General features: G+C 43.1%; 4 protein-coding genes across 5 annotated transcripts; 2 read left to right on the forward strand and 2 right to left on the reverse strand.

Moving 5' to 3' along the window:
• Positions 1-264: 264 nt before the first annotated feature.
• On the reverse strand, positions 265-5,459 carry LOC129594520 (uncharacterized). Its single transcript, XM_055491224.1, has 4 exons — positions 5,170-5,459; positions 4,022-4,810; positions 2,760-3,145; positions 265-2,339 (listed from the first exon to the last, which is right to left on the reverse strand). Exons 2-4 carry the CDS (start codon positions 4,786-4,788, stop codon positions 478-480), a joined length of 3,015 nt encoding a protein of 1,004 aa, XP_055347199.1. The 5' UTR covers positions 4,789-4,810; positions 5,170-5,459; the 3' UTR covers positions 265-477.
• A 1,893-nt stretch (positions 5,460-7,352) lies between these two features.
• LOC129594588 (uncharacterized) lies at positions 7,353-8,977 on the forward strand. Its single transcript, XM_055491327.1, has 3 exons — positions 7,353-7,743; positions 7,931-8,167; positions 8,257-8,977. Exons 1-3 carry the CDS (start codon positions 7,565-7,567, stop codon positions 8,489-8,491), a joined length of 651 nt encoding a protein of 216 aa, XP_055347302.1. The 5' UTR covers positions 7,353-7,564; the 3' UTR covers positions 8,492-8,977.
• Positions 8,978-10,178: 1,201 nt separating this feature from the next.
• On the forward strand, positions 10,179-12,437 carry LOC129594597 (uncharacterized). The gene is made up of 4 exons (XM_055491337.1): positions 10,179-10,504; positions 10,630-10,669; positions 11,170-11,517; positions 12,113-12,437. The coding sequence occupies exons 1-4, from the start codon at positions 10,343-10,345 to the stop codon at positions 12,307-12,309; spliced, it is 747 nt and encodes a 248-aa protein (XP_055347312.1). The 5' UTR covers positions 10,179-10,342; the 3' UTR covers positions 12,310-12,437.
• A 2,423-nt stretch (positions 12,438-14,860) lies between these two features.
• Positions 14,861-18,688, reverse strand: LOC129594589 (uncharacterized). Of its 2 annotated transcripts, XM_055491328.1 has the most exons (4): positions 18,135-18,688; positions 17,426-17,485; positions 16,887-17,096; positions 14,861-15,251 (listed from the first exon to the last, which is right to left on the reverse strand). In XM_055491328.1, exons 1-4 carry the CDS (start codon positions 18,526-18,528, stop codon positions 14,938-14,940), a joined length of 978 nt encoding a protein of 325 aa, XP_055347303.1. In that variant the 5' UTR covers positions 18,529-18,688; the 3' UTR covers positions 14,861-14,937. The 2 variants fall into 2 exon arrangements, with proteins under 2 accessions (XP_055347303.1, XP_055347304.1); XM_055491329.1 differs by lacking the exon at positions 17,426-17,485.
• Between the last annotated feature and the right edge of the window lie 1,288 nt (positions 18,689-19,976).

Raw genomic sequence — 19,976 nt, forward strand, 5'->3', positions numbered from 1 at the left:
AGCAAGTACAAAATGTAGAAGGGATTCTGTAATTTGTAAAGTTGTGAACAGTCAGTACTTTATGATAAATTCTGCACAATCTGCTCGACAAAAATAAGGAAATCTACTTTATTCTTTTTGTGCCCGAATACTGACGCATTTTCGTAAAATTTTGATTTCAATATATCCAGCTAAACAGTGTATTTAAATTGTCCTTAACGTTTGGATTACACGAAATTACTTCCCAGGGAATTGGTTAGAAACCACGCGAGCATTGATGTGAAGCCGAAGACGACTTTTATTTAGGTAATGCAAAACGTGTGTAATTGCAAAAATTTAAATCCCGATTCCTCGCAATTATCTAGTTATCTGTGTAAAGAAAAGCATGCCATAAATTTTATATTTCATTAATTCTTTCCGTTCTTATGACATGTTTAGTCCAGTGCCAAAATATAATGGGCGATGGCTTTCTGAGCTTTTCAGTTTAGAGAGAGAGGGTCACATTCGGGGATGTTTCTTCCAGGGTCGTCTATCCCATACACGCTGCCACATATTAGGCGGTGGTGATGGCGGCGGTTCGCGTACCAACGGCACGTAGCGAATGCGATCGACCTTCCGCGGGCGATACGCGGTCTCCATGTAGGTGAAGCGCTGACGGTCAGCCTGTTGTTCCATCCATTCCATCTTGCGGAACAACGGTCCGCTGATCCGCAGGGCATGCAACCGTTCCACGTCTTCCTGCACCGAAGTGATCGTGAATTCGGGGGCTGACGCATTGGTGCTTTTGATAGCCTGCTCCAGTACATTTCGCTCGTGTGTGTAGCGCTGCAACATCTCTTCACAAGCATCCAGAGTTTCGCGATCCCCACCGGCGGCCACCTTCTGCTTTTCCTGATTAATCAGCTGGCGCAAGTATTCGTCCAGCGCATCATTGTACACCGACATCGCGTTGACCTTGAGGAAATGCGCAAATTTTGACGCGATACTGGTTATGATATCGAGCTCGTTGTTCAGATCCGCCTCCTCAGCCTTCGATTGACGAATGACCTCTTCCGCCGCCAGAATATGTCCGTTCTTCTGATCCAACAGACCTTCGATGCTCTGGTCAATCACGCGAACGGTCACCACCCGGCATTCGTACTTAACATGCATGTGATTCTCGTAACCGCATCCACAATGATTGCATTTGCCTTGGTCGTTCATTGCCTGACATTTCCGCAGGGCTTCAAGATTGGCCGTGTCGGCTGGCACGTCTTTCAAATAGCAATGCGGATGGCACCAGGTTTTATAGTTAGCCCGCTTCTGACCGGTGGCATCTTGGCACATCTCGATGCAGCTTTGCGCAATGCACACAGTTCGCGGATATGGGATCTCTTCGAGCTCCAGCTGGCTCTTGGTCACGTAGAGATCACCCATGAGGACGTCCTTCCGTTTAATGCACTCGGCCAGTTCGGCCTGTTTGTCCGCCATTTTGCCGATATTGACTTTGTGAATTGTGGTGATCTGCGCCATGGGTTTGGTCAGTTCCAGGATTAAACGCCGTGCTTCATTCAACGTGATGGTGGCGTGTGTCTGGTGCGCGTCCAGTCGGCTGATATGCTCCATCAGACGGCCCGTCTCTTCCACCGATTTCTCCCAGCTTTTAGCGTAATTCTCCCGCTCCGTGTCGCTGAACTGGATCCCCGCTTGTAGGGCGGCGAGAAACCGCACGGACTCGTTATCCATACAGAACATGGTGGTTTTGTTTAGAGGAATATTGATGTTTCGACTCTGTTCTAAGAGCTTGGTCAGCGGTGGCAGACTATCACCCGGGCGGTACAGTGTAGAACGGGAATTTGTAAAAACAAACACCATGTTCCGGCAGGCATCTTTGTGTAGATGAATCAGGAGTTCCTGTACGCAGAATTGAAACATTAAATTCAAGCGGGCATTATTCGGCTTCAAAAGAATGCAGATCCCGTGAATCTCCGAGACGTGGGAGATATGCGCCAGGATCTTCTCAAAATTCTTGCGGTCCTGATCCAGGCCGCGTGTGTCACCGATGCCGGGTGTGTCGATCAAGCGAACGATGCGATCTTTGTAGGGAAAGACGTAGGTTTTAGGATCCTGCGTGGCCGACTGTGTGGCATCATCAGCATTTTCCGTGCTGCTCGGAACACTGCTAGCCTTTTGCTCTACCTGCGTTCCTCCGGGATTGTAGCGCATACTGATTTGTTTGGGCTGGTAGTTTTCGTCGGACATAGTAAACGAAGAGGGTATCAGGCAGATCAGGCCTTCCTGCTCGGCGATGGCGAAGGAATCAAAGGTTAGGTAATTAATGAAACCGTTGATCCAAGTCGATTTTCCCACTCCGGTTTCTCCTGTCCGAAAAACAACATTTTTTCAAAAAGTTTTCCCACAATCGGTGTTTTTTACCGACGTCTAGCATACGAGCTATGCCGCTGATTATATATTATGGTTTTGTAATTTCGTTTGACAATGTTATATACTGACGTGAAGCAGTATTTTCAGAATTCTGATGTTTACAGCTTTGTAGGCTTCTTCACTGCATCAGAATATGATATCTTAGCAGTTACCAGTTTTACCACTTGCCAAGAAGCTATCAGCGCTAAGAAACATGAACATGGCAGTGACTCTACTACAACTTGCCGAAAGCATTTTATGAATACTGTTAGGATGGCGCAAGCCATTCCAGCCATTTATGAAAACTGTTAGGAGGGCGTAACCATTCCAGCCAATCAATCGTACCGGCTTGGCCAAATGACCTCCCGTAGACTTACCTAAAATGAGCAGATTAATTTCCTTTGGAGGTTTGTAGGTTTGCAGCTTCCGATTTAATTCAAACGGGTCGACTGGGAGACTCGTGCTTCCGTGGACGGGATCGTTGCATCGGAATCGGTACGTTTTTGCCGTGGCACTCCCACATGGGCAGTACAGTTTATCATCATACCCGTACTGAAGACGGGATCGGCATATGCCGCAAAACCATGCGCGGTCCAGTGCAGTACAGGTTCCGTAGCGATGTCCAGGACACGGTAATTCAAAATCGATAAAATATTTTGGTTGAGGACCAGTCCGAGCGCTGTTAGAATGCGCTAAGCATAGCTGGCCTTCTTGAACAGATGGGTGTGCTGTTTCATTTGGAGCCATTAGCGGTTTCGTTGCACTGCAAGGAAAACATCAGCGGGTTAATGATGGTACAACACTTGATAATGTTCGCAAAATAAAGGTTTAAATTTGTTTTTTAATTTAGCCACATAAGAGGCATTAGTTAAACGAAATAATCACTCGATTACTAGGCAACGTAAGCTGGCGAAGTCAGCAGGTGTCTTTCAATGGTTACTTTTTATTACGACATCTTTTGGCTGTAGATTATGCGGAAAACAATTTCGGCGGTTATAAAAATATCCCGCTTTTGATGGGATTTCTGAATTCTGGGGAGGAAAATTGTTCGGTAGCTTCGCCCGAAAGTGATATGGATTAATCATTAACGTAATTATCTGTTCTTCGCTGTCGAGTGTAGGCAGGGAACAGTATATTCGCGGCAGTACTCGATATTCATTGGAGATTTTGCTATCTGTGATAGGTGGCGACACATTTACACTACAGCATAAAAAGTTTCGCCGGCAGCAAAATAACGACAAATGCATTTAATATGAATCCTAATGGACGCTTACATCTATTTGTGATACCAAGACACATGTCGTTGACAGTCGTTCTCCCTTAACCGAAAGGCAGAAATGACCCGGCAAAATAATATCATACATATTTGGAGATTTATTTTAGCGAATAATTAGCCGGATTTGCGCGAAAAATATTTTTTTCCACTTGACTGAAAGTTCCCTTGCACGCAGAGCAAGTTGGCAAAAACGCTGTGCCCCTACCCAAAACCACCTGGGACGCCGCAGGGAGGATGCAGTATTAAATCTACAACTTATTTCGATGTTTGGTTCTCGCATTACAGTCATATTGCAGCGCAACAACCACAGAAGTACCGCTACTACCGCAACTGCATCGCACTGGTCCAGTTCTTGTCGCTTACCCAACTGAATCTTGAGGATGATCTGTGACCGTGACCGGTTTGGCACTGTTTAATCTCCGGCTGAGACTTGGTAGTGCTCGCGGCTTCCAAACGGTGGTATAGGCTAGCGATGCCAGTCCACCAACGGCCGTAAGGATTCCGGGCCAGAATTCGTCATGTCGCACAAGTTGCCAGCCGATCAGTATGACGATGAGCAGCGCCACCTGGACGGCGTAGATGACCACGTCGTACCCGTGCAGCATCGCTCGGAAAGCATACGGTCCAATATCCACGTGCATCTGCATGTCGCGCACATGCGACAGCGCGCGGTCCACGCTCTGCCCGAATTCCGCCACGCCCAGCGTCTCAAATCCCTGGATGTTCAGTTTAACGTCCTTGATCACCTTGGCCACGTCCAACAATCGCTGGCCAAAGCTTTCACCCAGTTCTCGGCCAACTGCATCTAACCCGAAAATCGTTATTCCATGCTTGGTGAGCAAATCAGCAGCATCCACCAGGTGACGGCCGAACTCACGTCCCAGATCCCGTCCCGCCGTGTCCAGACCGGTGGTGCTGAGTCGCATGTCCTGGAAGGCCTGCGCGGCCCTGGCCAGATGTTGACCGAACTGGGCACCCACCGTGTCCAACCCGTGAACGGTGTGGTGGCTGTCGCGTAATTGCGTCGCCACATGCTTGAGATCTTCGCCAAATTTCTCCAACCCGGCTCTGGTATGAGCCGCATGGGTGGCACCAGCGTTTTTCCCGATGTTACTGAAGATATTTCCCATAGTGTTGAGTTGCTCTCTGGTTCTGCAATATAATCATAACACCGTAAATAACTAAATACTAATCGGCCACGCCGCTGTAAACGATGACATTCAATTGGTACCTTGTGAGCACTTAATTTCTTAACGCTTGCAAGCTCACATTCGTACTCCCGCTACGGGTAGTACCTTAAGGGAAGCGACTCACTGCATGGTGCGAAATCTTTCACGTGCATGGAAACTTTCGTTAGCGCGCATTCGCAAATTGTTAGTGCATCGTTTATGACATATTATTATTTGAAAACAAGACCGATAACCGAATCTACGGATCAATTAAATCAGAATTGAGCAGTTTATCGTGCTGTCGGCACCGGTACCGGTCTCTTCCTTACTCGACACACTTACCGTACTGCTGTAGTTTGCTTGTTAACGTTAGGTCCAAGCTTCCTCCGAATAACGTTAGCTCCAAGCTTCCTCCGAACAGTAAACCAACTGCATAAACTGGACCAGTCGTATCGGCGTATTTAAAATCCTGGGAAATAGCTCAACTAAATCCCGAGTTAGGAGACTAGAAGCGATAAATTAGTAATTTGATTTTGGTGTTATTCTTTCACATCAGTAGACCAGTAGTACGGCAACCGTCTGTGGCTTTAAATTTGTGCGCAGATGTGTTATTGAATGATCACGTCTGCGTCCTGACGTTAGTGTTGTGAGGGAATGTGAACTATGATAACGATTATCACACCTTACCAAAGTTATGACCAACAATGCGCGTAAGAATGAGTAAACATACTGCACTGTGAATTGTGAGTCATTGCTGCCGGCAGCAGCAATGCTAAACTTGTACTCGTACTGAAAATTTTTCCTCCATGTTTGCAGAAGTAAGACATCGCGCTATCTTGTGCGCACCCATGAAAGATTACGCGGCTTAGTCATCGCAACATTCTCACGCTGAAATTTACCTAAAGCGCGGCGTGATTCGTGAAAGCTTGGTCTTAGCATTTTAGTTTGTGTTGCAGTGATTTTAAATAATTTACATTGACAGACGTAATTCCTTTAGTTAGATGGGGAATGTTTTATAATTTCTATTCGCCAGCTAAATTTATTAATTTAGTTAGGTAATTTGTGGTAAATTTGCTTAAATCTATGGTATAAACTATAAAGACGTACTTAAAAAACACCACACGGTGGTTGCACTTGATGCTTCTTTTTAATTCGTTGCAAATGATTACGTGTACCATTTAAAGCAGAAGGAAGTCCGTCAGATTTTATTCATTTCATTATCAGTACTAATTTTTAATATTGTTCGGTCTGCAATAATGTATTTTGTATAACTGCCAGCAACTAATGAGCTAATAATTAATCTTACTAAAGAGAATTTGAAAACTTTAAAGATTTACAGTTCTTTGGCAACTAAGCTTCCAGTAAGGATCTACCAAACACTTTGAATAGGTAATTTGTTAAAATCGGTATGTACAGCGTCCTTCAGATATTCTAAAATTACCGCAAATGGCAGAACTGTAAGCAGTAAATGCGTACGTTTTGCCACCATACAATAATAATCCACTGCTTATCTCTCAGTCAGTCCTAGACTCCTAGTAGTTCATCACAGGTTTTCCAAAACACTTAATAAAATCCATTTTCAAAACATCCCGACATAGCAGTACGTTTATAAAGACCGTGCCGATAAAATACAGTTGGTTACCTGCAATTTGCGAAAGACGGGAACGCTGACAGCATAATATCAGAAATAGAAGAGCTTTGGAATCGCCATCATTTTAATTAAGTACACCGTATAGATGGACTAATAAATCAAATTTACCCACCCGAATCAATTCAAAACCGTTTTATTTATTTCTCAGTTAGTTCACATCATAGCTGCAGTCTTCATAGAAAGAATTATCGCGCTGTTGTTGTGCCTAAAACATGTCAAAAAGGGCGAGGGAAACCAAATTTTTTGTGGTGGGCTAAGATAACAGTTAACAATCACATTATCACACCTGATGTTAATTAATATATCACCTCCATTTTGGACTTCCTGAATGGCGAGGTCATACAAACTTTCTTGTGCCGCTCTATCCCTTTTGCTAAAGTTTAGCAAAATATTATGTACTCATCACTTCCGGCTACAGTACATGCATGCAACACTTTACTGAAGTCATGAGTTCTTTTCGTGTTTTCTTTAAAACCTTATGAACTAATTGAATATGTTTTTTATTTTATATTGTGCAATATGGTGTTCAACACATTATGTTGCAAAAGCTAGAAACTACCGAAATTGGTCTTCCCACAGATAGTTTTCATTGCTTCTCGCTTCTCGCAATAATAATGTTTATACAGTACATTATTAAGTATCTGTACAGATACTACAGGTGTCCCGTGTGCGTATTTAGCGCTGCATTTACACACTTTACACACAAGTTGACTAGAGCGGAATTTTACAACAGCAGCTATCATCGCTTAAATAAAATCTGATAATTTATCAAGATTGTGCACAAACCTTCACGCCTGAATGCAGTCCTTGCTGAAAGAAAACGTTCCTGATCTTATCAGGAAAATTTCAGTATTTACTCCACGTTAAGAAACAACTAAATTGAGAAGCAAAAATATTTCATTCAGCATTTCCACGAGCCGTGATATTTTTGATTTTGTACTTTAAACCATCATATTTATGCTCTTTTTACAAGTACGGCTAACGCGGGCTTCTTTAATCATACGTTTTTGTTCGTATACCGTGCTTATAGGGAATTAATAGTACTGCGAAGACGTCAGTTATTTTCAATCTTTTCCTTTCTTTGACATGTTTAACAAGTCGGCACTTCTTTTTCTTCATGTTTTTGCTGTGTTTTGCTTCAATAACTGTCGAATGAAAGCAGTTGATGTTGAGGCCAAAGAAGGTTGTTCAGTAACGATGAATTCGGAGTTCTCGACTTTAGCTGCTTTGTCAGAAACGGACGAGGACTTCCATATCTATTGCCAGTAAGAGTTTAAAAGTGGCACTGGCGAAGAAAGAGAGTATAAAACATATGTATTTTGTTAGGATAGTCATCATAATGCAATATTTAACGAAATGGTCAATAATAGAACTTACACACACATACAGCTTTATAATGGAATTAAAACTTTCAATAATGGAACTTACAGCTTTATTCTTTTTTTTGTGCAGCACAATGAGGCAAATTACTGACTGCCTGAATATTACCGTCGTCAATCACCCCAAAGTTGCTGCTTCACGGGCAAATATTATGGCGCTGAACGTTGTTCAGGGAGTGGTTAGTAAGGTCTGTTCCGCAGCCAATGCAAGCCGATGGGCGCAGGAATATACTCGCTGTCACAACGCTACCGCCTTTGCTGAATGCGCTAAGCAACTTTCTAATTCTTCTGATCTTAGTGCTGTGTGCAGGTACGCGAGAAACCAACATTTATCGCATAGCACCTACTAAATACAGTAATATTTAACTGATTTTTCTAATTACGCCATATATCGCGCAGAGACCACATATTGCATTACGAATGCTTCGTGCCATGGACGAAGAATGTCTGCTCCCCGGAAGCCCAACAGTACCATGACCTCTTGCATGACATTGCTGTGACCGCTCAGTGTACATCCGAAACATCTGGTGCCAGCCTTAGGACATCGACCATCGTGCAACCGCTCATTATCGGCACCGTGGTGGCTCTTGTAGTGTTTTACGTCTCGAAATACTCTGTAGTCATGCAAATCTAATCTACATCGATGGACACGGTGCTACTCTATAACTGTTTGGACAAGAAAGTGTCCCCAATACAAGTCATTGCATCCGCAATATACTTACTGAGGAAGGTTTTATTATGTTTTGTTTGAGAATTACAGCGAGTGTTGTTAATTTTGAGCAAGGATTTGGTAAGGAAGCACGGATTTCATTATGATACGCAGGTAACAGCTAAAGAAATTATTTATTTCTTTTTTTCCGCTTCACTTAGGTTTGTTAATAAATGGCAAGGAGATCAAGGCGAAAATGCCACTTTTGCCGGTCACAAGCGTTTTTGGATCAAAATGGCGCACATTTCGCATCGTCTTCGTTTCGTTTTTATTTTTACTACGAAAACCATTCGGCCTAATTTACTCACGGCATACTACAAAAGAGTGCTTAGCATTTTACGGTCCACGTTTACTATCGGCTTGTCGGCATCGGCACTTTAATTTATGAGTGCAGTTGAAAGATTCTCACTGACGATTATTCGGAATTGTCGTACATGCACTCATCGATAAAACAGTGAGCGTTTTTTTTGAATGCCATATAGACCCAAACCCGGGCCGCTATTTGTAACGATTTAACGAAACGCGCGTTATTTCCGCGTTATTGCGTTATAACGTAACGTTATCCACCACTTATTTGGCATGAGGTATTTTTGTCAGCTTTGTACGGAAACACGTAGACCAGTATCAGGAATTACATAAAACAGATCAGTTTCGAATGGGCTTGGGTATAAATAATTTAACGCATATTTTTTCATGGAATGTTGCGAGTATATTTTGCGACAGGATCTGAAACGCTGACGTTACGGTCCAAGAGAATGACCCGGAAATTCGTTTATTAAGGTCAAGAAATTCACCAGTCAGACATAATAACATCGCCACACATAAATAACGTTCAAAAATCAGTTTGTATGTTATCTGTTTTGCTGAGATATCTATCAATTCAGCTCGATAATAAATCACGTAATTACATTCTCGAAACGGCAATAGAAATATTATTGAAATTGTTATAAAATTTGCAAAATATTTTCGTGCACTTAAAAAAGAACTCAGACTTGATAGCAAAGATAAGAATGCAAATGCACGTCGTCGCGGTGCAAAATTGCGTCCAAATATCCGAAATAAAATAAATAAAACTGTTATTCGAACAGAAAAAATCGCTTTTTAAAAGGCATGTTTTATTCAACTGGAAATGTTCATAATCAAATTAATCTAACCACCAGAACCGAAGCGTTCGGCTAAACAAATGTGTGCCTGAATTTTATGGTACACTCAGTATAAATAACAAAGGAAAGGATTAAATTAGGATTTTATAAAAATGTAAGTTGTGGTCTATCATTATATAAATGATACAAAATAACTTAAATTTTCATAAAATTGGCAGGCTATTATGCAGAAACTGTGTCAGCACGGTACTCAGACACTTCACAACAAAGTTGAGACTAACTGCTGACGGCAGAGTTTACCTTTCCGCCATGTCGTCGCATTGGGAAATTCACATGCGCAGATCGTTCTGGAGTTCACATTCCTGTACCGAGAACTAGCTCGTCATTCCTTAGTCCAAAGCGAATTTCGGTTGGAAAGAGTTCGCTAGAATTTGCCGATGGTGCACAACGCAGCGGCAGCCCACTTCAACGCCCACCCAAATATGTAGCAGTGTTCCAGGCATTGCGGACTCAAGTGGGGCGTTATTAAAATTGTGTTAGCTTCATCACAATTAATAGCGTATCGTCCTACCAAGTGCCATTTTTGCCGGCATGTTTTCGACTATTTAAACGCGCAAATTTCATGCTCGAACATTAGTCTATCTAATTATTGCCTGCATTATTACACCATTCGATGATATATCGAAGATTTAACTGCAAGCAGGAGAAAATGCTTCTGACTGTTGTGACCTTTGGCTTGATAGCCATCACTCAGCAAGGCCATTGCCAAACGACCGAATATGGTCTGGCTTATGTATGGGAACACAGCGACCGCAGGCCTGATTACGACTACCGGGTGGGTCGCTTCAACTTGCTTGGTTTGTTTCGAGATGAAATAGTCCAGTGACTGTTTAAATACAATTCTAAACATATTTTAGCTGGCAAAGGATTCAGGCGATAGGTAACGATTCTACATTGCAGGTAACCACCGCGCTACCCGGCATGTATCGTCATTCTAACGGTACGTAGCAAAAATTAGCCCCCTCAAAACGTTTCGTTTACTAGCATGGTTCCCATAAATTTTATTAATTTGATGCATACATATTTGCCCATGTAAATTAATTTAAATAAAATTAAAGCCGGTTTTTATTCAAGGCAAAACTTAACTGAAATTGTTTGTGCATTGTTATTCGGCGTATGCACTTGCATACAGACCGGCCTTGCCGAGTGTTTTATTTCTTGCGTAAAGGTACAATCACTTCACTAAAATTTTCACAATGATAAATAATTCGCTAATTTTTCGTTGAGTTTTTGTGATGAATAAATCCGGTTGATATATTTTCGATTTTACGACAAATATATTTGTATGATATCAGCATCTGGCGTGCATGATGCATGCCAAATGCACGTAACGCGTAAAGAGTATGGCGTGGCGGGCGGTAGTATGGAGCTCAGCGTTTAAACCTGTGAATCTGTTATTCTCGCCGTTGCTTGACACGTGGTTGCATTGCTTTTTATCAGGTGAGCAATATTGTAATTTTCTGGTTGACGATCCCGAATATCAGCGGGTAATCGTGGTGGGTGAGTGTCTGAAGACGGAATTCGGCGAGCAGCTGCTCCTTGTTCGTAGGCCTCAGAAAGGCTGTATACAAAAGGTCAGTTTCGGAACGGCTCCTGCCATGGCGGACAGAAAGTGGGAGCCGGTGTTTGCTGGCATCTGGTACAATCTCCATGCGGTAGATCCGGAGGTGTTCGATGCAGCGGTGACATCAGTCCATGACTGTCTCGGGAACGGTACCGAGTGCAAAATCTGCGTTCAACAGACGCGGCTGTCGGATCTGATTGGCGAAAGCTACGGAGTTGGGAAAAGTATGCTTGCTTCTTAAAAATAGCAGCCTGATCCTATCCTGGTAATAAGAGCTCATAATATAATTATTACCATAACATTCTGCTTTAAAATACATATTATATCATTCTCATCCCCTGTATTTTCACGTTGTTTGTATTGTGCTGCATTAGCATGGTGCTGCACGAAGAAAAATACTGCATACTACTATCCTGCCGGAATTAGGAAACGGTTTTTAGACCCATGCAGTGCAGCGGCGTAAGGGGCGCTTTGCGGCTCTTTTGGCATTACTGCAGCCGCTTCGCGGAGCTGGTCAGAAAAACGGTGCATAATTTTGAGAGGATACAGTGGCAACTATCAAGTGAATAACAACTGCAAGCGGCTTTACTGTACTACCGTATATGTCGTATATTGCAAATGTGGTGTGAAGACTTAGGCTTGAGCAAACTGATACACGAACATCACTTCTCGAGTTTGGGGAAAATGCTTGGTTAAAAATAATTTTCTTGGTGGTTGAATCCGCTCGCAGTGATGTAGTAGGTGAAATTCGGCAAATCAAAGTTGCCAAACCATATCAACGTAAAGGTTTTTAACGAATGTTGCCGTTTTTTTAAACAGCCGACCCGACGGTGGCCACCACGGACAGCACGACGACCTGGTGGGTACGAGACTGCCGGAGCCTAGGCGGAAACGCCGTATGTAACGTCAGTGCGGGAACCTACTGCGACTGCTGCTTTGGCTGGGAAGACGAGCAAGAGTGTGAGCACATACAGCGGAACCCAGGAGAGCCATCCATGTTCATGGGTTGGGTTTAACAACCAGTTGCGGTTACGATCCATTTTAAACAGCCTTCTTAGAAGCGAATTCAAATTTTTCAGCGTTGTGTAATGTATTACGACTGCACACTGTAGCTCTTCATGTAACACGCTACATATAATCGCTGCGCGGCTGCTTAAAAAGTTAAGTAAACCACTGAACTTTGGTTTAGAAAAACCGGCATGCAGTGTCCTTTCTGTCTCTTAGTGGCCTAGTGCCCCGTGGATCTTATGCAACCTCAATAATAAAAATTTGTTTGGTGATCGGCTTCGGCAGCGCTCGAGTAATCTTATCAACAGGAGCAAAACGTACATGCACAGTGGAAACTGAAGTCCCGCAGTTGTCAACTTGTCGTCACTAACATACGCACGAATCATTCGTTGATCCGTATACTTCATACGGTCCCAAACAAATCTTATAACCATTTGGAAATAAAATTGACCAAGGTCAAGCAAGAAAAGGAAGAAATAATTAACGGATTTAATGCTGAGGAGTGATGTGACTGAAACCTTCGGTGCATGAAAACACGAACTTTTAGAATTCACTTGTAAAGTTAGTTTCGTACTCTTAACTCTGTATATGATCCGCTTGAGGAAAGCATCACACTTTAACATCAAAATGTTTGTAGTGCAGGAAAATCAGGATCCAAATTACGCACCAGCAATCTTACTTATGGTGCTCTAACACATACGTTGGTTAAAGGAGGCGGCAACAGTTAGTAACATAGTACGTATGCGAAGATGGCCAGAAAAGCCTGCCAGTATCTGGTTAATTGCTACACCTGTCGTCACGTAGCACCTGTTTATTGTGGCGGAAGTTAGCTGTTCAACTTTCTGGGGAAAACAGAAAGGATTTATTAACCGCAGTTTCATGAGAAACGCAGTTTTGTGGTGGGTGGAAAGACGATTGCAAACGGCGGCGTATCCGCAACAGACGTGTGCGATACTTAGGTTGGATATGTTTCTCTCATTAAATCAAACCTAAAATACTTATAAAATTTTCTAAATGGACCGAAAGATTTTCCAGGAGCCGGGTAAGATATCTCCGTTAATCAAGTTGGGCAACCGTCGAATGATAATAATAAGAGTACAGAGCGTCTATGTAAACAGCATACGATGCGCTTGCCAAATCTATGAAATTACGGTTAATATGTTTATCGTTGCTGTCCGGCTGCTGGCGCCATCTGAAGATTTTTTAATGCCGTGAAAGCTAAATAGAATTTTATTATAATCTTTTACAAGAAACCCCCGAAATAACAATCAGCAACCTTTAGTAGGGAAGAATACCATACCTATACCACAACATCGGAGGATGCTATTGCATTGTCTGCTGAGGCACAGGCAAAAATTCGTTCAATCTATTGTTAACTATGGTATTTCATTATAGCACGCATCTACCTGGAAGTCAGGTTTTATTATAGCACCATTGATGAACTCAAGTTCCTGGATATTCTGGAACTTGAGATCATCAATCGTAGGTAGTTGTTAAGCGAATACGTCGATGCCATTTCATATTCGCGTCAACTGCATTCGAAACAGCCCATGGCGGCCCTCTACTATCGTCAGCGCTGTAAGATTGTACAAGGAGCTACAGCTACTACAGCATACCGGAAAAACGCAATCACAGGGATTTCTGCGACAAAATTGTCGTTGGGAATTCAAAGAGGGAATGCGGGACCATCTGTGCTGGTGACCATTTGCTCTTAATTTTTTTAAATTTTAAAAGTGGATGTTATCTCGATTAACTTTACCGGCAATGATGTTTTGGCGCTTGTCTCCAAACAGTGAACAAGGCGATCTAAAGCCGGTTAATTACCGCTATTATAATCCTACACTACAGCCTGAGTCAGCCTGACACACGCACGCTATATATCGCTGATCTGGACGACCGAATTGTGATGATGGATAAGCAACCGTGCCTGTAAAAAAGATGCTAAGCAGTTGCGTGGAACGGCTCGGTTTAGGGTCGTTGAAATAGTAAGGACATTCATTTCCCTGCAAAATAATCACGAGGTCGGCCGAATATGGGTTGCATTAGCATCGGCTTACAATGTGCTGTTAATGTTATGGCGACTCAATGACAGCTCTTTTTCCGGAGCTTTTTCTACCCTTTGGTCTGTTACAGGCTTTTTAATCCTTATCAGACAGATGCACTATTACTCACCGCTCCCGCCAGTTATCACGATAACCTCGGCAATTGCGTGAACGATACAGCAATTTGTGTACCTCGGCTTATGAGCGCGACATAAGAACGTACGCTATTCTGTGCATGAGGTTAAGTACAAACGTTGACTGATGCCGTACTCCAAAATTAATTATTTTGTTTATTTAACAGGCTTTTGTAACATGGAGCAAGTAATCTGTTCTAGCATTGTAAGTCACTAAATCAACGTTTATTTACTATCAGCGGAAGCGCTTCAAGAAACGTCTGTTTATCCGCAAACGGCAAAACAAAGCCGAAGACGTGCATCTTGATAGCGTACACTTCCGCACAAATTTCTTTTGGATACTCTATGTGCATCTGGTAGCTACATAAGTTTTATGCGTTAAAGATGCGGCAATTCTATTAAAATTCCCAGTAAGTGAGAAAACATATAAAAGCATTAGCAAGTGTACCACCGATGAAAATCAACTCAAAATACCATAGAAAATAGGCACGACACGAGCCGCAATAACTATTACACAAAAAAACCAAGCCAAAGAGTTGATAAATCCACCAACCCAAACGTTGACACACATGGCATTACAAAACCCTCTCCACTCTGAATACCACGTGTGCCGGCGAGTGGTTTTCAAAATAATCGTGCCAAGTATGCCACAAATCTGCATCAGCGAACTCATTAATCCAAGAATAACCACTGTGTGTGAACGGTTTCCTGTATATCTGTGCCATCCGATAACCTTCGGACGCCGGCAGCTGTAGTTACAGTACTCCAAGTCACCTAAAAATTTAAGAAGGATTCTAAGCTGAATGCTTGGAATCCAAGCAACCAATTAGTTTAATGATTACAACGCAGATTAAGACACTTAAGATGCTAATAGGTAAACGGTAACATATCGCGCACAGAATTTCTCCATGTCCAAAAAAAGAAACACGTCTCTACCGAGCTGGTGCTGCATGGAGTTATCAGAAATGCTATCGTTCGAAATCATTACGAAGGTGCCAAAGCCAAATGTGTCACTTCCACAAAAGAGCAGGGGATAAATGGTGGCAGTGGCAACTGCCACTGGCAACTGCCACCGGCCGGTGGCACTTCGTGTTCTGGCAAGCGATAAATCGTGGCATCTGTCAGGATATCACGGTTTGTAAAGCCGACAAATCGCTGAACGATATGTCATTGAACAACTGTACGACAACCTGTACTCTATACACGTCAGTTTTTAAGCACGCTTTAGGACTGTCAAATGTAAAATGCTAAAGACACTATTTTTCTCGTTACCCTATCAAACCAAAAACCGTTAAAACTTTTAAATTGATGCGTGTGTATGCATGGACCACGTGAGGTATGATCAACCGTTATTACGAAAAACATTTCAATACGAGGACACCGAACCGATTGCATTACGTGTGTTTGCCGACTGCTTATCCAAAAATGATAAAAAAAATTCGAGAACAACCAGAATAAAAAATTTCTCTGCAAAGCGACTGCATTTGTATTACCTACTGCACATAAACAGGGCACACTGGCAGTTTGCTGACAACAATGGTGCAGGCAGACGGCTTGCTGACAACATTCTGCTGACCGAAGAAAGGAGAAACGATGACCCAACAGTTTGTAAAGCCGACAAATCGCTGAACGATACATCGTTGAACGACTTTTTGTCAACACCGACAACTTGCTGACCACAATTTGCTGACTTGAGAAGATCAGGCAGCCTAAGAAAACCAAGCCTTAGAAGCCTAAGAAAAACAACAAGAAGCTAAACCACTTTAACGTATCAAACCAAAAAGCAAGTTGTCGGTCATCAGGAATGTTTCGACAAAACGGTGACCAACAATTTAGCAGAAAAGTGAATTATCGGTCAGCAAGTTGTCGGTCAGCGAATGGTAGGCCGCCAAATTGCCGTGATATCGTTTGGGCACGCCTATGCGGCCACCGTAACATGAGTCGTCCTCGTCTATCAGTGGACGAAGGCCTGCAATTTGGCTTGAATTGCGTCCACTGTGGCAATGGCTATAAATTGCGGCCTCGAATAATTAATTTCGTTATTTGTTCACTTTAATTCTAGAGATTAGCTGATTTTGAATTTTTGTCAGTGCCACGTTTTATCGCATGCCAGAACGCGTAGTGGCAACTGCCACTGGCAGTTGCCAGTGGTAGGTGCCACTGCCACCTTTCATCCCCTGCCCTACAAAAGTCGCAAGCCAGGGAAACTATGGGCGTGCTCATGCTGTGTAATACACACGGTAATACTCGTATTTACCTACTGATACACTTATTGGCTTCGCAAAAAGCAGCACTAGGTTTGCGCTAACTTTGCATCGCTTTGCTCGGCCCTGCAAAGCAATGCAACGCGATCCGTCGCTGTGCCTGTTACCGTCTTAACAATTTAAACGAAGATTCGGGTGTTCGTACCGTTGTAGTTACAGCCACAGTGAACAGAAAAGCACAACTTTCGCAAAACCGTGTCCCTTGTGTCATTGGTCAAAATCGTGTTCCAGTCGTATATGCGTTCTAAGAAATCGTCGGTCACACCCCCGATCCACTGCTTTACGTCGCTGTCTTCTCGCGGAACAGCCACAGATGCGTTTTTAAAGGTCACATATCCGCTTCCATCCTCGTAACCTTAATCACATCAGAGAAGGAAAAAGGTTTACTTGGTGATGCCGAATCGGCGATGGCATAATCGATTTCAAGACATTCTGTATTTAAAATATGTACAATATGGTTCGTCGATACTGAACAAAAGTTTCTGCAGTAATCTAAGTCTGGTCTGGAATCTTTCTGAGCGGATAAATTAGAAGAAATTTTGCTGTTGTAATTCTGTTTTTGTTGCCAATCCATGTATTCTAATTGGCCTGTGCTAATAAAATATTAAAAGTGTGGAAAAGTGGAAGACTAGTGACGGCTGGTCATTAACCAAACCTGCGGCCTGGCTACAGTTCTGAACTTACGATAGTTGCCATCGATGCGAAGATAACTTGCTATCGCCAGGTGGAACTGGGCTTCGTCTGCTACGGGAACAAACAGCCAGTGCCCATTAAAACCTCAGCACTGGATCTAACAGAGCAGCGCTGACTTTCACAATAGCGCCGCTAAATGATTACCCGGGAGCCCGGATATGTGATCGTGTTGTACAGTGAGTCAAGAAATTTAGCGCGAACAGTTTGTCACATGATCAACTTAATATAGGTACTGTGTTTTTACAGATTTAAGGAAAGCTCCGGAGGCCGGGCCGCGCACACGGTCGGTCGGTATTTTTGAAGTAAAAGTAAACAGTATGGCATTGTATGAAGACCACGTAACCCATCAGTTCATATTTTTTTCTTATGCCTACATGATTTTACCGCAGGCTATCCATTTACATTAAAGTCGGCCATTGCATAAAATTCATCGAAGGATATTCTTCAATAAGATAGCTTAAGGAAGCCGCCCCTATTGAGGATGCTTGCCGCTCTTTATTACAGCGATGATTACGGCATCCTTGAAGAGAAATTTCTTTGCCCCATGGGGCCAGTGGCTGTATAATGCAAAGACCCGGATAATGAATTCAGAAGAGGCTTAATCGGTGGTGTCGGTAGTACCCAGGTTTAAGTTTTAACTGCACTGATCCTGTGCGGAAAGGAAAATTTTTGTCATTAATTAGTACACGGAGAAACTTACATGCCGTCGCCATCATAACAATGATCCAAACGGCCAGTGCGGCTTGCAGAATCACGCACAAAATATACGGTGGTATGCAGTATACATATAACCTTCTAGTTTTGCGGCGGAAAAGACAACATCGTAGGCGATTATCATCTGATGGTGAATTTTTGAGCATCTCATTTTCAATGCGCGTTTTCACTTTCATCTTGTCCGACTTTGTAGCATTCTTTAGCGGGTCTTTGGTTTTGGATGCCGCAACGACGAATAGATTACATCCGTACTGGGTCACAAGCTCACATAAAGACGCTAATCGACCTGGAAAATGCGATCGGCAGACGTTATTTATCGCAATGGGAAATGGTGCGACATGCGGAGCGAGCCCGTGACTGGAATCTGAATTCTGTTCCATATCAGCAGTAAGGCTGTATCGGTAGGCTCCCCAATTCCGCTTAAAACAAAACTTCAACAGGAAATTAAAGAGCAAGAACAGACCACAATGGAAAGCACTTTGAAGCACAAGTATTCTGCGAAATGAGGACCAGATTTCTGGTGGATGAAATGTCTGGTTGTTCTCATATCACCTGGGCCGTGTGCGATTCAGTTTTGTCACCAGCGCAGCAGTCAAACGAGCTCACAGTGGATGGTCCCAGGCAAATGTTTTTGCGAGAGTGTCCATGTATCTGAAAACATGCGGTCACAATCCTACCACTTGTAGCTACAACTTACTAGTACAGACCATGTTCACACAGAATTCGTTACGTAACACTGAAAGAATCAAGCCAAACGAAATCAAAAATCTCGGCTCACTGTGTACAGCAACGCCATTGTAATCTCATCAGTCATGTGGGCTATCGATTTTCGTACTTTCCGGTGGTTGCTCCAAAACACAACCCCGGCAGCGCACGCCTGCTCTGTTGGCTCACTTCTCAGGTATACCAACAATTTTATGACATACTCATGTTGGCGTCTGTAGCGCATTTTGCATATGAATATAATGCCCTCTAGCAAATGGGTCTGATTCTCTCTTCAGTGCTCCCCGTTGCCGGGATCTGCAAAGGCCGCTACTCCGCTGAATCACAAGATCAATAAATGCTGTACCATTTATCCCGCGCGCAACGTTTAACGGTAAACTGCTGAGCAGAGACTACGATCGACGTGGGAGCAAACTGTGTCAATTTCCAACAATCGGTAGCCATCTTGCTTTTCATTTACACGTGATTTAGTGTTTACGTAGCGCCGTAGTGGTTTAATGGATGTAGCGGTGGACCGGTGGTGATAAATGCTATAACATCCGTTCCATGACTCTACAAAATAAATCATTTATACAACGTCGCAGCCGAGTATTCTTAGGCGTAGCTTTACTTTGGAAATTATAACACTGGTCTCGTTGGAGCATTTTTATTATGTGAAAATCATGTTTGCTGTAGCAATGCTTCTGTGTTATACTGGCTGACGACTGACTTGCGCAAGCACGGGCGCGAAGGTCCCTTGTCGATTTCTGCTGTGGTTTTCTACATTCTTAGAGCACCCGGTCCTCGTATGTACGATACTTAATTCCAGAGTTTATACATAAGTTCTCTGAATTTCCTATCGATGCCGATCAAAAGCGAGTATTTCACGGGCGGACGACGTACTACTAGAGGACACTATAACGTGCAGAACCCCGTCTTGGTCCATGTAACTGACAACGAGTTTTACCTGGGATACCTGCAGGACATCGAGGGCGATAATGTTTTCGTTGATTTTGATTGCACTTCCATTCCGCCATGGTGGATACCAAGCGGACGTGTGTGGTTCTACAATATCGATCGGTATTTCAGTTTTCACCACCTCACAAGTAAACCCACAGTTCCCCGG

The sequence above is a fragment of the Paramacrobiotus metropolitanus genome, unplaced genomic scaffold (assembly GCF_019649055.1).
Source record: "Paramacrobiotus metropolitanus isolate TYO unplaced genomic scaffold, Prichtersi_v1.0 Parri_scaffold0000069, whole genome shotgun sequence".
NCBI lineage: Eukaryota > Metazoa > Tardigrada > Eutardigrada > Parachela > Macrobiotidae > Paramacrobiotus > Paramacrobiotus metropolitanus.